Here is a 22,233-nt window from a genome sequence, read left to right as displayed (position 1 = left end):
TATCTGCCGCCTCTTCAATGCCACAGAAACAAAGAAGTGGGGCAGGCGATGGGGAACATCCCACCTGGGTGCCCTCCCAGGGCAGAGAGAGGGGCTGTGTGACCCAACTTCCCCACCCCTGTAACACCACTCAGTGTTACCTGGTCTAAATAGTAGTTTCCTGGCGTATTTCTCATTGTTTTCTCATTAGCCTTAAGAAACAGGTGGGCCTGGCTCAGAGAAGTCAATGATCCTGGCCACGTCAAGGTCAAGGCATTTTCTCTGCTTCACCAAGTGATCTCAGCTGCAGGAGGGGTCTTGCGGGCAGCCCCCACACCCCCCATCCCAGCCCCTGCCACCACGTGCCGCCCTGTCTCTGCTCTCAGGGAACCGCAGAGGCAGTCCTATCTCAGCTCAGCCTCTCCTTTCTCCCCTCCCTCTCTCAGCTTCACACCCCAGACCTCAGCTGGGATTTCTGCTGTCAGCATCAGTGGGGGATGCTGGCCCCTGCCCCTCTTCCCACGGTGGCTGCAGGCAGAGCACACCCTCAGGGGCTGCACCACCATTCTCCCCAGAACCCAGAAACTTTTCCATAAAATACTTTGCCAACAGTTGGGAGGTGACACATTTTTAAAGTCCAGAGGTACCTGTGAGAACAGACCCTCCTCCCATCATCTTCTTGCCTCTGGCCAGTGGGGCACATGGAAGCCAGACTGCTCTGCTTGCCTATTCTGAAGAAACCCGGGAAGGCGGGAATGGGAGGGGAGAATGGTAAGCCTAAGGGGGGACCTAAAGAATTCCTGACCTACGAACAGCAGTATTTCTTTTGCCCTGCTCCCCTGTCCCTGTCCCTGCAGCCCCATGAATGAGCCTGCCAGGAGAGCATCTGCCAGCTGCGCTAACCCCTCGGCACCTGGGCCACTTACCGCCTCTGTCGACAGCAACGCCTGAGTGTCTTTCTTTTCGTTTCTCACTTGGGCTCTTGCGGGCAGATGTAGGCTCCCGTGGATCGCCTTGAGTGCTCCTGTTACCAGGCGCCACGTGCCGGTCGGTTCCACGAGCTCTGCCCCAGAGCTCTGCTGCTGGGGTCCTTTCCTTTTTCCCTCCTTCTTCATCATAATTCACACTCCTTCCCCCCACTCACCTTCTCTCTCTCTCTCTCTCTTTCTCTGTCTCTCGAACACACAAAAATACTTACAAGCTGAGAAAATTTCCCGAGGATGACTCATGTTTGTATTGTTTTTCATCCCTTCCAAAGTGTTTCCACCCCTAGTATGTTCTCATCTTTAATTATTACAACCTCAAACAAAGGTAGGGTTTTTTTTTTTAACCATCTTTGACAGGTGAAAGAAAATGTGAAATATATCTAGGGGGAAAACTTAGAAGAAAAACAGGTCAGTCATTCATAGATTTGGTTAATGAATATTTATTACACACTACATTGTACCAGGAATTATGCCAAGCACTGGGAACACAATGGTGAGTAAGATGGCCATCACATTCTCCTTTTGTGGAGGTTACAGTCTGTTAGGGAAAACAGACATTTAAACAAATAAGTACAATAAAGTGCAGGGTGTATAATAAAAAAGAAAATATAGGTGGCTTAGAAACAGAACAGGCAGACTCTAACCTAGCCTATGGGTCAGGGACCTCCCCCAGCCGACACACACAAAAACACAAAAACACAATATACGATTGTTAAACTGAGACCAACAGGATGAAGAGAAGTTACAAAGATGGAAGGGAGGTTGGGTAGAAAAGAGAGAAGTAGAAAGAGAAGTAGAAAGGTCCAGAAATTGTGAAGGTCAAAAAGAAGGAGGACATAGCAGAACTAATACTGCTTCATCCTGGGGAAACAGAGGACCAGAGGAGACAGGTGTGAGGAAACTGGAGAGGATGCCAGCTGTCAGCTCATGGAAGGGCTTCCAGAAGATCACAGGTCGAGGCAGGAGCTGCATCTTACGAAGATCAGTTGGGATACAGTGTGGACTACAGATTGGAGAAAACCAAGATGGCATGCAGAGAGAGCAGGTAGGAACCCACTCCTGGAATGCAGGTGGCAGATGACAGTGGCTCATTTTGGAAGAAGAGCAGTAGGGTTGGGAGAGGTAGAGACAAGTGAAACAGTCTTCCAAACAAGTGAAACAGTCTTCCAAACAAGTGAAAAAAAAAAGCAAGATGTATTTCTAATATATTGTACGATTATATGCATTTCTAGAGGAATAAACACACATGTATGCTCAGATATGCACAGAGCATTTTTGGAAGGCTAAATAGCACACTTTTATTTAATGAAGAAAATTCTCCGGGGAGAACCCCCGAGGGGGTGGAACGGAGGTGGGAAGGCTGTTTTCTTCCTCTGTGTCTCTTGTGTGCTCTTTTGAGTTTTGTGCCATGGGATGCTACCTAATCAAAAGCAATTCTTTTTCAAAGGAGATGTTTTAGGGACTAGAATCCGTAGGACTTGAGACTGACTGGGTTTGAGAGTTGAGCCAGGTGTGTTGAGGACGCCGCCTAGGAGTCTGGCTTAGGCAATTTTGTCTGCTTATTTGGTTGGACATGCTGGTGGAGAAGCAGGTTTGGTGAGGAAGAAAAGCTGTTCAGTTTGGGACATGTTGAGTTTGAGGTGTCTGTGAAATATCCTGCTAGAGCTGTCCAACAGACAGGCATCCAAGCTGTTGGTGCCTGGAGCTCAGGAGACAGATCTAAAGTGAAGATAAAGGATCAGGAATCTTAATGTGTGTCAATACCATCTACGGATGGGAGCCAGAACTTCCCAGGTGGTGAGGGAAACAGAGAGCTTTGTGGACCAAAAATATTTAAGGGGTTGGTAGAAATGAAGTAGAGTGGTGGCGGGGGTGGCACTGGACAGGCTGAGGAGTGGTGAGGGGTTGACGAGCATCTGAACGCTACAGAGAGTTTGCGCAAGACTCAACCGATCAGTGGGCTTAGGGACAGGTAGGTCACCTTGCTGAGAGTGCTGTCAGCAGTGTGGAGAGGCCAGGTCAGATCACAGTGGGGTGAGGACTCCGTACGAAGTCAGTAGACAGTGGAGTCTTCATTTAAGAAGTCTGGCCCTCAGGATGGAGTAAAAAGACAGGGCAGGAGGTGAAAGGAGAAATGGGAGTTGAGAGAGGGCGATTACAATGTCTCTGAAGATGGGAAAGAGCAGGGCCAGGTCATGTGCTGACTGGTATCGCCAGTGGGGAGAGGGACGCCGAAGATACAAGAATGAGACGAGTCAGGGGGCAGAGGGATGAACACAGCTGCCTGAAGACGGAAGGGGAACCGCATCTGGAGCACGGATGGGAGTGGAGCTTTACACAGGAGAGGGGGCGCTGCCACTGGGAAGGAAAGGCAGGGGAATCACCGCGACTGAGCACGTTTAGGAACCATGCCCCCTGTGTTCCGGCGTGGTGGGAGCGTGTGCACGCGTAGCTGCGTGACCGCCCCGCGCTCCGCGCTCACCTGGGCTTTGAGTGAGTCTCTGGGTGAACCCGCCTGCGGTCTCACAAATCCCACTTACCTTTTTTGCTATTCCAGACCACAGTCCTGTTAGAAGTTGTTACGGCTTTTTGGTGGGGGTGATGTTAGCGCTGGAGACCAGGGCGGGGCTGTAATGGGGGCCCTGGACACCTAGTTTCCCAGTTTCCTTCCTAGAAAGGGATGGCCCATGCTGTGTTGTTGCTGGACCCCCCACAGCCCAGCACAGGGGCAAAGGGAGACGGGGGTGGAGGATGGCTGTGGCAGGAGACGCAGCCAAGAGTTTGCTACCTCCAGACTTGTGGATAACTAGCTGCTAATGGGCAACTTGAGGGACAGGTCAGGAGCAGTCCCATGAAATAAATGATGGTGCCATCCAAGCATAGAAAGGAAATAATTTACTACACATATTTAAAATTCACACCAGGATGCAAATGAGATGCAAACACTTCAGACTCCGAGTCTCAAAAAGCCGGGATAAGACAACTCAAAAAATAACAGCTCCCTCCACCAAAAAAAAAAAAACCAAAAGCCAAACAACTCAAAAAATGGGCAAAGGACTTGAAGAGACATTTCTCCAAGAAAAAGGATATACAAGTGGCCAATAGGCCTGAGAAAAGATGTTCAATATTGTTGGTCACTGGGGAAATGCAAATCAAAACCACAATCACATACCACTGCATAACCATTAGATTGGCTATTATCAAAAAAACAAAAAACAAAAAAACAGAGAATAACTAGGGTTGGTGAGGTTGCGGAGAAATTGGAACCCTGTGCATTGTTTGACGAAATGTAAAACAGTACAGCTGCTGTGGAAAAGAGTATGTCAGTTCCTCAAAAAATTAAACATCAAATCGCCATAAAATCAAGCCATTCCACTTCTAATCACAGGCCCAAAGAAATTAATAGCAGGAACGGGTCGCTGGGTACCAACGGGCATAGCAGTATTCCTCACGACAGCCAAAGGTAAAAGCAGCTCAAATGTCCATCAGTAGATCAACGGATAAACACAGTGTGGCAGGTACATACAATAAAATATTATTCGACCTCTACTTCGACCTCTACAAGGAATGCAATTCTGGCTCATGCTCTGCATGGATGAATCCTGAAAACATGACGCTAAGTCAAACGAGCCAGGCACAGTAGGACTAATATTGTACGATTCCACTTACATGAGGCACCTAATGCAATCAAAGTCATAAGCAGAAACCAGAATACTGCTTATCAGGGGCTTTGGAGAGGGGGTAATGGAGGTTAATAGTTAATGGATACAAGAGTTTCAGTTGAAAAAATTCCATAGATGAATAGTGGTGATGGATACCCAACAATGTGACTGTACTTAATGCCACTGAATGGTACACCTAAAAAGAGTTAAAATGGTAAATTTTATATTATGCGTATCTTATTACAGTACACTTTTTTTTAAATGAAGGATAAAGAACCCCTTTTTTTTTTTTTTTGCAATTTTCTAGTTGGGGCTTGGTTGTTAGGTGAGGAGAAGGAGTCGTATGGGGCGCAGGAGAAGGTGAAACGCTCAATGCCGTGCCTGGCTCCTCCCACATTATAAGCCCTGTGCAACCAGGGAGGCGTCACAGCTGAGGAGCTAGCGCCACGTGGGACAGAAATGGAGAGAGCCCTGTCAGGGGTCTAGCACCCCTACCTTGTGTCCTTAGTTGCCAAATCTAACTTTGCTAGAAAAGGTACCTTCTTTCCCAAGATGTGAAACTTCCAAGAAGCCAGAAGATGTGTGGGGTCCTTTGCTCATCCCCAGAAATGCTGATGTGAAGGGAAGACACGACTTTTAAGACTTACCCTGTCCACCCCCCCCCCCCCCACAATTAACAGGCACGGAAGTCAGATACTCGCACAGGCGACGTCTCCCTCTCTGCCCCCACCCAGAACTACCTGGAGGCGGGACAAGAGTAACAGGGGTCCCAGTCACAGATGGTAGACATTCTCCTCTCCATCCCCCTCCCCAAGGTCCAGCCCGAGATTCAAGTGTCCCAGGGTATTGCGACGAAGGATCTCCCAGCCCCGGTGACTGCTGCTGCTTCGAGACGTGGTCCGGGACAGGGAAGGAGTTGGGAGAGCCAGGGAGGCTCTGGCTAGAGTCCCACTTTCAACCACCGAGGGCTGCTTCTCAGAAAGACTCTCTTGTCCTTCCTCCTTGTCTGAGCCCTTGAAAGCTTCCACATAGCGACGCACTCGAAACGCATTCTGATCTTGGTTGGTCTCAACTCTGAGAAGGGGAAAGGGGAGAGGGCTCAGCTGAGGTGGGGAGAGATGGGCCATGAGGAGAAGCAGAAGTGAATGGGGCCCATGTAGGAAACTGGGTCGAGAGGAAAGGGGGGGAAGTTAGCAGAGTTGAAGCAGGAGGAGTGTCCAGGATCAAATGAAGGGAAGTGGAGTGAGATGAGGATAAACTGGAATAGAAACCAAAGAGGCTGTGCATTCAGGATTTGGAGGGTAGTAAGGCTTGTGTGGGGGTGTGATGGTGTGGGGAACATGGGTGAGAATGAAAGAAAACAGAGCCAAGTAAAAGATGAGTGTGTCACAAGGATGATGAGATGCAGTTGAGGAAAAGTGAGCCAGGTCAGGAGGAGCTGAAGGCAGAGTATGAAGGAGCAGGTTAGCTTCAAGGCAAGAATATACTGGAAGTGGGGGTCAGGCGGAAACAAGACTAGACCAAGCTGGGTAACCCATGCGCACATTCGGGCACAGACACATCTTCGTATCGCCCACACCCTACTGCCCTGTGAACTCACAGCCTGGCATCAGCTATTGGCATTCTTTGCACCCCCCACTTCTGCTCCACCCCCCTCCCCCAAACAGGCTCCTGCGGTCTCCCTTTATAGAGTGGTGACATCTCCTTTGGGTCCAATTTGGGATCTCAAGAATGAAGAGGAGGGTATTAAATGCACAAATGGTCACCCTTGCTCCCACGGCCTCACACAGGCTGACAGTCCGCACATCTCACTGTCACTCACCGCAGGAACCAGCGGTCCCCCAGCCCGTACTTGTACCCACAGATGCCAGAGCGAGGCCACAGGGTGCGAGGCATCTTCCTCTCCAGCATCACCGTGGTGGCCACAACCTAGGAGGAGGCGAGAGAGGGAGGAAGAACTCAGAAAGAGCCATGAGGTTCAGAGAACCTGGAGGCTACTGACAGACAGAACCAAGAGGAAGCGGTGGGTGAGGACACCAGAGGTCAGTGAAGACGACAGCGACTTACCCCTCCCCCAGCCCCCAGCCTGTGCTACCTGACTTATGCATCATTCACCATAAAAGGAGAGACTTTTATGAGTATTTTGAGCAAAACAGTGACCCCTACATTACTATTCACATTCATGGAAAATGAGTTACGCCAAACTAATCTCATTTCTTTTTTCATAGGAAAGCCATAGGCATAAATAGAACGATTAAACAGAATCTCTGTGATCTCAGGGCTGAAATACTGCTGCGGGTGTTCAGGGAATCAGCAGCAAATGAAAGGCCGGTATCTTAAGAAGGAAAAGCGCGGGTTAATGACTCCAAACTTGGCAGGGAAAACTCTAGTGGCACGTGTTCTGTCCTTTGCCCAGGCGTCATTAATTACTTAGATGAAACACAGAAGACAAGCTTATCAAACATGCTTGCGACAAAACTGGGAGAAAGACGTAATACACGAGATGACAAAGCAACATAAAAATGACCTCGCCAGACTGGAACGCTGGTTAAAGAACCACTAACATGAAGTTTAAGTAAACCAAAAATAAGGCTCTACACTTACGTATAAGACAAAAATATCTGTGTAAGTACAGGAAAAATGGTACGGGAGCTTAGCTAAATAAGTCACGTAACAAAGCTGTCGGGGTTCTCGTTGATCACAAGCCTAAAAGGGCCAACTGCCTATTTGCTAGAAGGACTGACTCAATTTTAGGTGCTATTTACAGCACAGTGTCCAAAGCAAGGTAAAGCACGGCCCCTCTTTGTACTGCATTCCTCCAATCAGATCAGGATCGTTCCAGCATCAAAAAGCCCATGATTAGCTGTGAACAAAGGGGCCAGTCAGGATGGACTGGGTCCAGGAATTCTGATTAACAGTGCAGGAACTAGGAATCCTTAATATAGCTCAGTTCTCCACTCTGTCTTCTTCTGCTCCTGTCCTTCTCAGTGTCTTAGCTGCACCGAGTTCCCTCCCACCTCAGGACTTTCAGTCCTTCTGTTCCCTTTCCCTGGAGAGCTCTTTCTCTTGAAGAGGACATGTATAGCTCCTCCCCGCACCACCATTCAGCACACTCACCTTCTTCTGGTAACAGAGCCCACCTTTCATTTAGAGAATCGCTCCTGCTCCACTCTCAATCCGTCAGTTAGAGGAGACTGGACTTCACACAGTCCTAGTTAATTAGTCTATTCTCTCCCAGACTCCACCACCATCACCACCACCACCACCATTCTTCGATCCTTGGCCCTACCCTTAGGATGTGCCTATGATCAAACTTATTGCCATGAGACGGCTTCAGGAGGCAGGGGCGATGCTCTTTTAAAGGCTATAAATCCACAGCATCAGAAGGCACACAGAATACAGTTAAGAATGGGGCCCTAGGAATTTGGAACCCAGGGCACCTGCTCATTCCTTTGGGAGCTTAGAGCTTCTGTAAGCTAGCTCACCAATGTGATGCAAGAGACAGACTTCGAAACGTCAGAACAAAAGAGAGAACAGAGAAACTGATGTAACATGTGAAACAGAGATCCAGGCTCTGGCCAGTAATGCCTAAAGCTAGTTTAATTCCTTAAACTTCCAGTTGTGAGGATCAACACATGCTCCTCCTTCTGTTTTTGTTTTTTTTTTTAAGTCTCTTGGTGTTTGGTTTTCTGTCCCTGTAGCCAAAAGTCCTGACTGATACAAATCCTACCATCCATCTCTTCCCCTTGTTCTTCTTAACTAATTCTTACCCACGTTTAAGGGTCCACCTTAAATGCACTCCATCAAGAAAGCAAGTTCTAACTTTCCAGTCAAATTCCTCTGTTGCCTCCTGTTCTTAGCATCTTCTATTTCTCTGTGACACATTTGTTACCACTGTACAGCTTTCTGTGAAGTCATTTGTTTACTATCTGTCTTCCCAGCCAGAGTGTAAGCTCCATGAGGGTACAGACTACATTGGTGTGTTCATGCTTGTGTCCCCAGTTCCTAGACATTTCCCAACACAGAGCAGACTAAATAGTTATTGGTAATGAATGAAAAGTCTGAGGGGATAAATGATGGCTGTCTTCAAATAGCTGAATGGTACTCATTTGGAAGAGTGTGTTCTGCATTATATGAGAAGAAAAAGCTGGGGCCAAAGAATGGAATTACAGAAAGATGGTTTTCAGCCCAGTGCAATATGAGCTTTTCTGATAACAAAACCTTTTGAAAAGTGAAAAAGCTCTCTCCTCCCAACCTCTACCCAAATCCACACCATAGTAAGGTCCTAATCAACATGAGAGAAGATATGGAATGACCCTCTGACCAGTCAATGAGTATATATTTGGCAGAAACTCCTCTAGAGGACCACTAGAGGCACTGTCAAGTCTAAAATGTCATTAGACTATGAGGATATAAAGAAAAGGTCATAGAGAAATAGGGAGTTATAGAAGCAAATAGAAGATAAGGTCCAAACTAAAAACTAGAATATATAAGAACAAGGTAGTTTCTAGTTCCCACTAGATTCAAGGCTGACTCCGGAATCTACCCTTTCCCCCATGACCAACACCCAGGATCTGGGGTGTTGATCTAATCTATCCTACCATTCTACCCTCTTCTGTCCCCTCCACCTGTCCAAAGGTAACTCTGTTGAGGTGACAGCCCTGCCGGGGTGTTCCGTGACTCTCCTAACAGTCATCTATCATAACACATTCCACTCGGACTTTTCTCTCCATCCCCTGCCCCTTAGTAAGACAAACACTAATAAACTCACCTGGGCCCTCCAGAGCTCGTCCTGTTCATGGGCCACCCGCCAGTGTGTGTCGCCCATCATGGCGATGAACAGGTTGAGCATGAGCAGCGTGGCGATGATGGCGAAGGCAAAGTAGACAACGCTAAACATGAAGGGCAAGTTCACATCATAGTTGGCGGGGCCATCGATGATGGTGAGGAAAAGCTCAAAGGTGCTGAACAGCGCCGTGGGGTAGTCATAGAACTGGCCCAGACGGGATGGGTCCTCTGTCTGGAAGATGATAAAGAACGCTGCCCCGCCCAGGAAGAGGGCATGGAGATCAGGAAACAGGGAGTTATCACAGTAAGCATGGGCCTGGTCTGCATTCATTCTACCTCCAGTATACATCTCCATACGTTTCCACACGTGCACACACACATGAATGTACATCTGTGAATTATACATAAAAGTCACATTCTGCCTGTAGATCTGGCTAACCCTGAGATGTCCTACGACCAAATTCATTTTTCTGGGTAATAGTACTACTCAGAATTTAGCAAAAAATTGTGTATATATATAATATATATAATTTTTTATATATTATATATATATAAAAATATATATATATAAAATGCAGTATAAATATATATATATGTCACCTACCGGTTTTTACATTTTAGAAAACCAAATGTTTAAAAGGCAGTTCTAATAAGAATGCACGGAATCTCCAACAGTGTTAAAGAACTGAGCAAATGAAAGGGCTAAAAGAAAAAGCACCTTTAAAAAAACTCTCAGTGGCCTCTAGATAACCATCCATCACTCTGAGATTTCCTGGGTGAGCTCGGACCATCATGAAAACGTTTTCCCTGTGCCATGTGTAGCCTACTGCATGGCAAGGGGCATCCTGGAAACTGAAGACAGCATTAGAACCTCTAAAAGACGCCTCTCTGTATGGGGAATGGAAACGTAAAATTAGGTGAACCCAAGAGCAGAACGAGACTCTATGACAAAGCATTGCTCTGCAACAACAAAGGAGAGTTTAGGAGACCTGCAAAGAACGACTCTGTTACCATTCCCTCAGCTTATATATGCATAGGTGCAGGTGGAGGAGGGGGTGGGGAGGAAGGGTGCATGAGGAACACTCCAAACAGGCAGCCTACTACAGTTTTACCCTTTTCAGATCATGGTTCAGATCATGGTGTATTTTTTCAGTCTACTGATTCGTAGGAACCCCCGTTAAACAGGGGACTGCCTAGGACAGGAATGGTGTTCTCAGTGCTAGAAGCCATGGTCTTTTAGGGTTGGGGGTCTTCACGTATCGTCAGGCACATCCACTTGTCTTATGGATGTTCAGCTGCAGACACGGAGGACTGGGTTAGAGTTGCCACCTTTTGCTCTTTCTCTTCTCGTCTTTCCCTAAGAACTTTCTTCCACGCGTCACTGCTGCTGGCCTGCCCCCTGCTCTGTCTCCGTCTCCTCTGTTCTTGCTGTTCCCTCTCTCCTCTCTCTGGCCCTCTCCCCATGCGCCCTGGGCACACTGGCCTCTCTTCTCCAAGTCTCTCTCACGACTTTTGTATTTTCCTCTCTCATTCTTTAAACTCCCCAAACGCTTTTTCTGTATCTTCTTTTTCAGATTCTTTCCTTTTCTTTCAACTTTGACCACACATAGAGGGGAAAAAAGGGACTACATGTATTGTTGAATGTTTTCTGTTTCTTCTTCTGAAGTGTAAACACAGAGAAGTGAAATACTGGTCTGTCTGTTTGCCTACACCGCTTTTCGCGACTGGCCAGTCTTTCCTGTTTAATGTCCTTCTCCCTCCAAAGCCCTTTTTCTATCTCTCCTTTAATGATCTTGGAGGGCGGTTAGTCAACATGAATGTTATTGGCCCAGAAATTCAGAACACGTGGCTCTGCCTTCTGAGTGACCCTCTTTCTATGGGTGTGAGCGTGCTTTTCCATTCACTTTCCACCGGGGGGGGGGGGGGGGGAAAGAAAAGCAAAAAGGAGTGCAAATGGGAAATGAGAACTGAGAGCAAGAGTGAGAGAGAACTTTCTGGAAAACTGGATCCCAAGATCTGGTAGAGGAGAGAGCGGTGCTCTTACCTGAGGCGAATCCCAGAATAACCACAGCCATCAGCCAGCAGAAACGCAGCAGATCTCCAAAAATCATCTACGGAAAACAGAGAGGGGAGGGAAGGTAGGGCTGGTCCTTTCTCCACCTGGCTCACAGCCACTACTGATGATGATCGGGAAGCCACCATAGTTCCATCAGCTCCACTCCGAGTAGCGTCTTCCTCTTTGCTCCCACTCCCTCCCTGGGTCTGGGAAGGTCCAAGGTCTGAAGCCAAAGGAGACAGCAGCACTGACCTTCTGGATCATGATGGTGAAGGGGCCCAGCATCTGGAATCCTCGGGCAAAGTACATGACACTGCACCAGCCCAGCACCAGCGCGAAGGACATGGGCACCACCTCCCCGCTGGTGCTGGTGAGCCGCATCACCATGGTCACCAGCACCAGGGAGGCGTAGGTGATGCTGGGGGGAGAGCAGGGAGTGGGGAGTGAGAGGAGGGCTGGAGATATTCTAGGTCCCCCCCCCCCCACCCAGCACGGTGCTGACTCTCGTGGGTCCTGCACACTCAGGCTCAGTCTTTACACCTAAACGCGTGATCAGTCACATATCCAAACCCACTGGAGAAAACTCCCAGGAGGTGAGGGTCCCCGAGAGTGACTGGGAGACCCGGAACACTTCTGGCAAGGGAGGGCAGGGGGCCGGAAGGAAGGACACTCACGTGATGACGTGGAAAGGCCCCCCGAGGACAGTCTGTCCGAAATAGCGAGAGAAACCAACCCTGAAGATGTCTGGGATCTGGGAAAGGCGGGAAACAGAAAGGCAATGTGGTCCACCGTGCAGCCCGAGGCCTCGGCGGGGGGCAGCCTCGGCCGGGCCCCAGCTGCATCTCACCTCCAGTAACAGGATGACCACAGCCCCAAAGACAGTCATCAGCTCCCCCACCAGCCGGATTTTATCCTGCTGAGTCACGTAGGCCTCCTGTGGAGAAAAATTCAAGATAAGAAGTGCTTTCTGATGGACTGAGAGCCAAATCATTTTGAGAAAGTGGCCTAAAGCAGCTAAAGTCTGTCCAGGATGAAGACGAGCTCCCCTTCCCGTCACCACCACCCTGCACTGTATTTGCCATCGTGGCTAAACGTGGGACCAGGAATTAGTCTATGAATCCAAGGCTGACTATATGGAGGCTGCACATGCTAATAACTTGAGTTACCACCTGGCAAGTCACCTTTTATATACATGTTATGAGCAGTAATTTATGGTGTGTATAGCAAGGGGCCGAGGTCACATTTCAGAGCATCAAGTTAAGAAGGCTAAACCAACAGGAAGAGGCATTAGTGGCTTGGGCTGGTTTCAGCTATGCTGAAAGTCCAGCTTTTCCAATCTCATTGTGGTTTCCAACAGAAGGAATATAAACATATCACAGAATTCAGGTTCCAACACGGACCCAGGACCTACTAGCTCTAGTGAAACCTTGAATCAGTCACTGAAACTCCCTGAGCTTGAGGTTTCTCATCTGTAAATCAGAGACTATAACCCTTCTCTCCTAGGGTTATTGTGAATGTTAGATAATGTATCTGGATATACTGTATGACCGTAGAGCGCTACAGAGATATCCACTGTGATTTTATTATGATTTGGCAATACAGAAAAGGAAGGGCTAGAGACACTATATGGATTTCAGTTCTGAGGAACAGCTCTACCTTATCCTAAATGGCAGGTGTAGGTATAGTCCTAAGGTCAAGACGGAATAAAAACCATCTTCCCTCTGCACACTTTACTTCACAGTCAGAGGCCTGCAACATTATCCAGATGTAGCGATAAAATTCTACAATAAGGCTCCTTAATTTTTTGTAGTTATGTGCCCATCTGAGAACACCATAAACTATGGACCCTATTCCATATAGATGACATAATTCTCCTTTAAATTATACAAATAATTCTAACACACTCAAGTATCCTTCACACTTTTGGGGAACTCTGTTCTCCACCATCACATCTCTGAATTGTGCACCCAAGACAGGGGTTGAGAGTCCCTGGGGATGATCTCAGCTGGGGAGGGTGTGATCCCACACTGGGTATGAGAAACGCTAACCATCTCTGCTCTGCTGATGAACTGGAAGCTCTAAGCATCCCTCTGCAGGCTACCTCAGCCTTGTCCTTGCTGGTCCAGTGAGAGGCATAGCTTTCCAAATAGGAAGAGACACGATGCAGTAGAAGGTGATCTATGGTATAAAGAAGGCGCCCACCGAGAGTCCTGTGGCCGCTCAGAGCGTGTGCATCAGCTCTGAAGCAGCCAAGGACACAGCCTTTAGGGAAAAGTAGGACCAGACTTACGAACAGACGGTGGAAATGTTTCAGGTAGATCATATGGGATCTACCACTACGTGCCTAGTGGACCATGTGGTCTAGCAAACTGCCACGAGACTCCAGTTCCTTTATTATTGTTGTTTAAAGAACTGATGTTCTGTAAACTGCTCTGACATTTATCTCTCTTGAGAAACTGGCAAATTTTATTTTAGCCTATAGTGGGACATTTCCCTTTTGCCTTGCTTCCAAGGAAGCTCAGAGTTTGTTTGTTTAATCACCAGCTCCCGCAGCTATCTTTGAATGCCCTCTCCTCTGCCCTAAAATTCAGTTCACAGGTCTTGTTCTTTATCTTACTGTTCCCATAGCCCCTGTCTTTCGTTGTCAAATAGGCCAACTCTTTTTGAGAATCAGGTAATAAGCAGTGGGATAAATAGTGTGTTAACTGTGGAAACAAAATAACATTAAACACAGAAATAAAATAACAGTATCTGTGCCATATATGTGCTAAATTTTTGAATTTCTTTTCAAACTTTGTACCTTGATTGAGTTTGTCTGGAAAACTGCCGCCAACCTTTCTTTGGCTCAACTAAGAAGAAAAGGACTGTGTGTAATTTAGTCTGGAGAGTTGTGGGGATCAGAGCGCCCCTAGAGGAGAGCTGGAGAGTGGCACCAGCTCTTCCCTCGGGAGATGAAAAGGTGACACTCCACCTAATGGAGAATGTTGGGACGGTTTTGGTTACTACAGTCTCCTTCTGGGGTTGCCCCTCACTACCACCCCTTTTTTTGTTCAACAGACTCTTTATAAGTAGGAGTCTCCCTATTTAGGTTTACAGTGAATAACAGAGGTATCCAGAGACCCCAAGCGTTTTGCCTCTGCTCCAGCTGGGATCCCATTACCCTAAAGCAGCTGCCTCCACCACTCTGTCCTCAAAGGTCCCCTTTTATAAAGCAGGCTGCAGGGTGCCACAGTCTCCCGCAAGCCCCCTTCCTTTCTGCTGTCCAAGACCACCACACAGACCCTTCTGCAGGGCTTTTGATTGCTTTTTTTTTTAACTGCCCTCTCTGGAAAATAAAAGGTAATACACATGTGTGAAAGTTACAATAAAAGTAATGGTAGTTCATACAACTCAATAGCAAAAACAAACAAACAAAATGCAATTAAAAATGGGCAGTGGACCTTAATAGACATTTTTCCAAAGAAGATTTACAAATGGCTGACTGGTACAGGAAAGGTAAGAAGGAAAAGTCGGGCTGGGCTAACAAGATAACTCACAAATCTAAGTGTAACAAGTGTCGGATTACTGATCTGAGTTCTGCTGGGCTAACTCGTAAATCTAAGTTAATAAGAGTCAGTTTGCTGATTCCCTGTTCATGTTTTTTGCTAGCCAGCTGGATTTTCAAAGAGACATATCTGGCCTTGAAATGTTGCTTTGCTGCCTCCCTGCCTCTACTTTTGGTAATAACGATGCTGCTAAAGCTGTTCCATGCCTATTGGCCGAACACCCCAAGCTTGTAATTAACCCTATAAAACCTCATGCACACGTCTTGGAGGTGCTCAGAGCTTCAGAGAGAAGCCCCTCTGAGCCCGCAGGTGTAATAAATCTAAGTACTCCAACCCTCTGAGTGGTGCTTGTTTCTTGGCTGGCCTGTCATTTCCGAAACAAAGGTACTCAGCGTCACTAACCATCAGGGAAATGCAAATCAAAACCACAATGAGATACCGCCTCAGACCTGTTAGGATGGCTATTATCAAAAAGGCAAGAAGTAAGTGTTGACAAGGATGTGGAGGAAAGGGCATCGTCATGCACTGTTGGTGGGAACGTAAACTGTTGCAGCCATTACAGAAAACAGAATAGAGCTTCCTCAGAAAATTAAAAATGGAACTACCACAAGGACGAGCAATTTCAATTCTAGGTATTTATCCAAAGGAAATGAAAACAGAATCTGGAAGAGATATTTGCAGTCCCGTGTTAACTGCAGCATTATTCAGAGTAGCAAAGACATGGGAATAATAATAATAAGGTGCCCATCAGTGGGTAATGCATAAAGAAGATGTGATATATATTTATACAATGGACTATTATTCAGCCGTGGGAAAAAAGGAAATCCTGTCATTCGTGACTTTATGGATGGACACTGAGGGCATTATGCTAAGTGAAATAAGCTCAACATTAAGACACATACTGCATGGTATCCCTCATGCAAGGTATCAGAAAAAAAAAGTCAAATTCCTAGAAACAGAGAGTCGAAAAGTGGTTGCCAGGGGCTGAGGGTGTGGATGAAATGAGAGATTGCTAAGAGAGTAGAGACTTTCAGCTACGAGATGAATAAGGTCTGAGGAGCTCATGGTAAAACATGGTGACTCTAGTTAATTACACTGTATTATACAATTGAATGTGGCTAAGAGAGTAGAATTTAATTTTTCTCAACAACAACCAAAAAAGATAAATAATGAGGTGATGACTATGTTAATTAGCTAGATGTGAGGAATCCTTTCACAGTGTATCCAGTCACTGCGATGATCACTTTAAATATCTTAACATTTCCATTTGTCAACCGCACCTCAATAAAGCTGAAAAAACAATGGCTAGTGGGCTTTTAAAACATTTTTCTTTTCTTTTGATTGCAAGGGGAATTCCAGTGTTTCCCAATGACGTGTAATGTTGGCTCTTGGTTTGGAATAGATACTCTTTTTGAAGTGGAGAAAGATTTTAGTGTTTTAAAAATGGACAGGGACATTAAATTTTAACAAATGACTTTTTGATGTCTGTTGAACTGATAATAGGAATCCCTCCTTAATCGACCACTCTTGCACCTCTAGGATTAAATCCAAAACTCAAAGTGGTAATGAGTTTTTCTTTGAAATGTTTAGAATTTTATTCTCTCGGGTGCTGTACGCCAAAAATTGACACAACATTGTAAACTGACTATACTTCAATAAAATAAAATAAATAATTTTTTCTTGAGTTAAAAAAAAAAAAGATTTCCTATCTTTATTGAGGGGCCAGTCCACAGCTTTCTAGATTTGTGGTTCTTATGAGAAGCTTTTGGGATGAAGGGGATGTTTAGCAAAGTGAATCAACAGTGAGAAGGTTTGGGGATGAAGAGAATGTTTAGCAAAGTGAATTAACAGAGGTCCTCAATCTCACAGTCCTGTTCTTTCAGCCTTCCAGCTCTCCCGAATGCTCCCCGTGCCCTCAATCCACAGTACCGCTGCCTTAATGCACACCCATGGCGCCTCCCACCTACTCTACCCTGCCCCCATCCCCCCCTCATTCACCCTACTCCTAAGATCTTTCTCAAAGGCAAATATCCTCCCATGGCTCCTCTGTTTAAGACTTTTCCTAGTTCCACAGTATTTTCAGAATAAAAATGAGGGAGAGATAGGAGTGATGGGTATTCTCCAAATCCTCATCATAACAGCAATTCGATAGATAATGTCTAACTCTAATTCATGAACAGAGACTGAAGCAGTGCAGAGGTAACAAAAGGGACTAAGAGTTTAAAGAAGTAAAAGCTGGTCGCCTCCAGGAAGTAAGGCTTGGGCGAGGAGGCGCGGGCCAGACACTTGCTCTTTATTATACCTGCCGTTTGATTTTTAAATCATGTGCATATATTCTATTACTCACCGTGAGATAAGAATAAAAAATAAGACTCGGTTTACCAAGCGTGATGTACAGAACCCTTGCGGGTGGCACACGTGTTCTTTCAGTTAAAAGAGTTCCTTATCGTGAGATAAGAATTAAAGTAAGACTCAGACGACCAAGCACGATGTACTGAACCCTTGCTGGGTTGGCTCCTGCCCGTGCCCCTGTGTTCTGTGTGAGCTCCGTCTACACTGAATTATTAGGGTCCTCAGTTGTTAAGTCAGGCTTTTGTGTGAACTGTGCCCTTTTCTTGGAATGCCCTCCTCTGCCAATTTTTACTTAACCCTCAAGAGTGAGGTCAGAGCACCCCTCCTGGGTCTCCATTCCTGCCCCTCCACGCCAAGTCAGTTGTCTCTCCGGTAGGAATGAGGTGCCCGTCTGTGCACAGCCCCTACCCTGCGCACTGTGGTCACAGACACAGTCCACGTCTCACCAGTTATCTTAGAGCTTCACGAGAGCAGGGACCTCTAACCCCTACTCTTTACCCACAAGGCACAGAGTAGATGCGGCTCTCCTAAGAAAGGAAAGAGGAAGATGGGGCGGGAGAGGGTCAGCAGGCAGCTCCAGGCTGAGCATGGTCTGAGGGTTGCAGAGGGCGGTAAAGGGGGAATCAGGAATCAAGAACGGGGCAACGGATGACAAAGATTTCCAGATTCCTAGCTCAAAGTCACCTAAGCAGGCCTGGCTAATAATTCGAACATACTCCTCCCAACTCTAAAAATAAATGTCTGTTAACGATGACTGTAATTCTTTACATCTTTACATGGCTTAGAATTTCGGGAGTTGTCAACAGGCAGCTCCCCGGCGGAGGCTGACCATGCCTACTTTGTTGAGAACTGGCCTAAAGAGATTGCTCCCGCCTACCAGCTGGCTGCACTCACTGCCTTGGGGGAAATGCCCAGAGGGGATGCGCACAGGAGAGCCCGGGTACCACTGTGGGGAAGGGCGGGGGACGTGCAACCGCGAGGAAGCAGGAAGACCCCAGAAACAGTCGTCAAACCCCGTCCGAGACCCTCTTTTCCTGCCCAGGATTCTTGCAGAGGAATTAAGTTCCCAGAAAGAGACCTGCTGGCTCACAATAAAGAGCTATCCTCAGCCTCCAGACCGTGCAGGGGCTCCCACCAGCCTGCCCATCAGAATCAGCCGGGGAATGTTTGTCACAACACACACGCCCAGGCCAACCCTGGGGATGCCAATTCAGTTCATTTGAAGCACAGACCTGGCATCTTCCTTTTCAGATGTAAATGTTTCTGCTATGTACCCCAACTTGGGAACCATGGGGCCAAAAAAAGAGGAAGATCTCCTGGTCTCCAACTAAGTCTAGCTTCCAAAGGTTATTTTATGTCCTAGTCTCTGTATTTTCTCGGGAATGTTAACTAGGGAAATGTCTGCTCTCTACAGAGGAGTCCTTACCCAGTCCCATGGAAGTATGGCTCACCCTGTACAGCAAAATGTAATCACATCCAAAATGGGGCCTTTGATCAAAACTAGAGAATTGACAGCAGCTCAGCTCAGGTGGGAGGCAGTTCCATGTTGACTCCCCGTCCCTGCACTCCAGCCTCGCTTATCCTGGCAGGGAAACATTAGGTGAGCCCACGTGCAGCCGAGTGTGGCAGGCCCCGGCTAGCTCTCTAAGCCTGGACACATGTGTTTCTCACGCAGTAGGTCCTCTAAGGAGGAAGACTGAGATCCAGCACATCACTCTGGAGGGAGAAATGGCCTCGCTTCATATTAAAGGTGAAGGTTCTGAAGTGCAGCAGATGAGAACCCCAGTCCCAGAGCTGCCCTTCCTGGCTCAGCGTCTTTGCCAAAGTGCTCAACCTCTCTTGACCTCAGATCCATCATCTGTTTTGTTTTTTTTAATTGAAGTCTAGTCAATTCACAATGCTGTGCTAATTTCTGGTGTACAGCATAATGACTCAGTTATACATAAAAATATATTCCTTTCCATATTCTTTTTCATTATTTGCTATTATAAGGTATTGAATATAGTTCCCTGTGCTACACAGTAGGACCCTGTTGTTTATCTAGAGTCACCGTCTTTAAAATGGTAATAATAATTTAATTTACTTATTAGGATTTCTGTGAGGATTACATGGGATAATGTTTTGTCATCAAACTGGTCCACAGAATCACAGCATCACCCAGCAACGAGTCAGAAATGCAGAATCCCAGGGCCCACACCAGCCTCATTGTCAGAATCTGCATTTTAACAAGATCTCAGAAGCACTGGGAAATGCAGGCAAAGTGCACAAAGCCAGCACTCCATAGATTTTATTTTTACCTGCTAGGCTCCCTGCTTCTCCTCATCTTTCCTGTCTTTAATTTGCTGTGCTTGTTCCAAAGTGAGTTAATTAGGACCCCTGAGTAAAGTAGTGTAGAGTTGGAGAGCAGTTGAGTTTCAAATAACTGTGGTGCTCTGGGCTGTTGAGAGCTTATGAGGAATCATGATGTGTAGAAAAAGCAATCCTATCAATCGTGACAGGTAGAGGATGATTTAAAATAAATGGAAACTTGTGAGTCATTCTGGCCATATATCCAGAGGAAACTCTAATTCGAAAAAACACATGCACCCCAATGTTCACAGCAGCACTACTTACAATAGCCAAGACATGGAAACAACCTAAATGTCCACTGACAGGTGACTGGATAAAGATGTTGTGGTATGTATGTGTACACACACACACACACATACACACACACACACACACACACACACACACACACACACAAAACGGAATACTACTCAGCCATAAAAAAGAATAAAATAATGCCACTGGCAGCAACATGGATGGACCTGGAGAATGTCATACTAAGTGATGTAAGCCAGAAATAGAAAGAAAAATAACATACGATATCACTTATATGTGGAATCTAAAAAAAAAAACAAAACACAAATCAATGTATTTACAAAACAGAAACAGACTCACAGACGTAGAAAACAAACTTATGGTTACTAGAGGGGAAAGGGGGTGGGAAGGGATCCATTGGCAGTTCAGGATTTGCAGACACTATTATATATAAAATAGATAAACAACAAGGTCCTACTGTACAGCACAGGGAACTATATTCAATACCGTGTAATGGCTAATAATGAAAAGGAATATGAAAAGGAATATATATATGCATAAGTGAATCACTATGCTGTACACCAGAAATTAACACAGCATCGACTATAAATCAACTATATTTCAATTAAAAATAAAGGGCTAATAAAGATAAAATAAAATAAAATAAAGGAAACCTGTGAGTCATTCCTGCCACATCCCCTACCTGTCTGTATCCAAGTCACTGAGCAGTAGTGATGATTTTACCTTCAGTAAGAATCCTGATGCTAAGCCCTTCTCCCAATCTCCCCATCACAGCCGTAGGCCAATCCACCATTATCCTTGCTTGTTAAAATGTAATATCCTCTTAACTGGTCTCCCCACATCCTCCCTGGCCCCCTCAAACCTGTTCTCCACCCCCCACACAGAGACATCCTTCTAAAACAAAAGTCTTATCAAGTGTCTCCCCTGTTTAAAACCCTCTGGGCTTCCCATGACCTTTGGGATAAGGAGTAACATCCTCCATCTGGCCTGCAAGGTCCTGTATGATCCGGGAAGGATCTGCCTAGGCAGCCTCATCTGGAGGCTGCTGCCCCAGCTCCCTACAGTCTAGCGTCTTCTTTCAGTTCCTAGATATTGGTAAGAGTCTCCCTGCCTCAGGGCCTTTGTGTACGCACCCTCTCTGCTTAGAACTCACTTTTCACCTTGAATTTGTACCCAGATCTTAGCTCAGTTCCCTTTCTCAGAGAAGCCTTCTCTGGCCTCCTAGAGTCTACAGGTCCTTGTTATAAGCTCTCTCAGCACCCTGTCCTTTTTCTTATTATAAGGAAAAAAAAATGTGAATTGTAACTAGCACAGGTTGTAATGAAATATCTATTCACTTACTTCATGTAAACCCACCTGTAAGTGCCAAAAGGGCAGCAATTACTTGTGTTCTGCTCAGACCATGTAGAATTTCCAACATCTACCACAATGCTCAGGCCCCACTAGGCTCTTGGTGATCACTAGTTAAATGAATGTGAAGCAATTTGGAGAAAGGGGCAGTGGAGAGATCAAGGAAATCTTCAAGCCACAAAAAGGAAATCTGATGATGGGAGATCAATGCTCTCTTGCCAAATAGCACATCGGGGACCTAAGCGATGAGGGTGACAGACTGCAGACAGGAAAGCTGGAGCTGAGTAGATCTCAAAGGTGGAAGCCGGTAGCTCTCAGCCCAAGGTGAGTATCAGAGTTACTCAAAGAATTTCTTAGAAATACCATTGCCAGGGCCTCTGCTTCAGATAATCTGATTTGTTAGATGCGGATCAGCTTAGGAACAGGTCTTTTTACCAGCTTCCCATGTTTCTAATGTGTAGTCTTGGTTTAAAACTACTGATCCAGCATGAGATAGGATCAGCCCAAGGTCAACCAGCTGTTTGGTTTCAGAGTTAGAATTAACATCTAAGCTGCCTAATCCCAGACTTTGAACTTTCTGCTCACCCAGCAACCTGAGAGCCCAGGACTACAGTGCACGCTGTTCTGCCTAAACCAAGCAGACCTTGAATGGAGACAGAAAATTAATTAATTAATAGAGTTGTGGGGAAACCCTGGAAAAGCATAACTTTTAGGGCTGAACAATGAAGCACCTTAGAGTGGAGATGCACACTGAGATATCTCCAAACCCTCACAGAGATCAACAAACTCCACCCTCACGTGTCTGCTGCCGCACAGTTCATGCCACCTCACAGAAACAAAGGAGCACTTTCTCTCAGCTTGGCTGTCTTGAGATGGTGTTCTGAGCTGCTCTCATGGAGCTCAGCAACTTT

At 46.3% G+C, this 22,233-nt stretch overlaps 1 protein-coding gene across 2 annotated transcripts in view; it reads right to left on the bottom strand.

Annotated features, from left to right (window-relative positions):
* Positions 1-4,518: 4,518 nt before the first annotated feature.
* Positions 4,519-22,233, bottom strand: part of TRPV5 (transient receptor potential cation channel subfamily V member 5) — a 29,288-nt gene continuing 11,573 nt past the window's right edge. For both annotated transcript variants that reach the window (XM_010999262.3, XM_064487279.1), the window contains 7 exons: positions 12,319-12,405; positions 12,146-12,222; positions 11,724-11,889; positions 11,460-11,526; positions 9,399-9,667; positions 6,450-6,556; positions 4,519-5,701 (listed from right to left, as the gene is read on the bottom strand). In XM_010999262.3, coding sequence (XP_010997564.1) covers positions 5,401-5,701; positions 6,450-6,556; positions 9,399-9,667; positions 11,460-11,526; positions 11,724-11,889; positions 12,146-12,222; positions 12,319-12,405 — 1,074 coding nt within the window. In that variant the 3' untranslated portion in view covers positions 4,519-5,400. The remainder of the gene's footprint in view (positions 5,702-6,449; positions 6,557-9,398; positions 9,668-11,459; positions 11,527-11,723; positions 11,890-12,145; positions 12,223-12,318; positions 12,406-22,233) is intronic.

This window comes from Camelus dromedarius, chromosome 7 (assembly GCF_036321535.1).
Source record: "Camelus dromedarius isolate mCamDro1 chromosome 7, mCamDro1.pat, whole genome shotgun sequence".
Taxonomy (NCBI): Eukaryota; Metazoa; Chordata; class Mammalia; order Artiodactyla; family Camelidae; genus Camelus; species Camelus dromedarius.
Note: the sequence above shows the minus strand (reverse complement) of the source record. Positions and strands in the feature narration are given on the sequence as shown.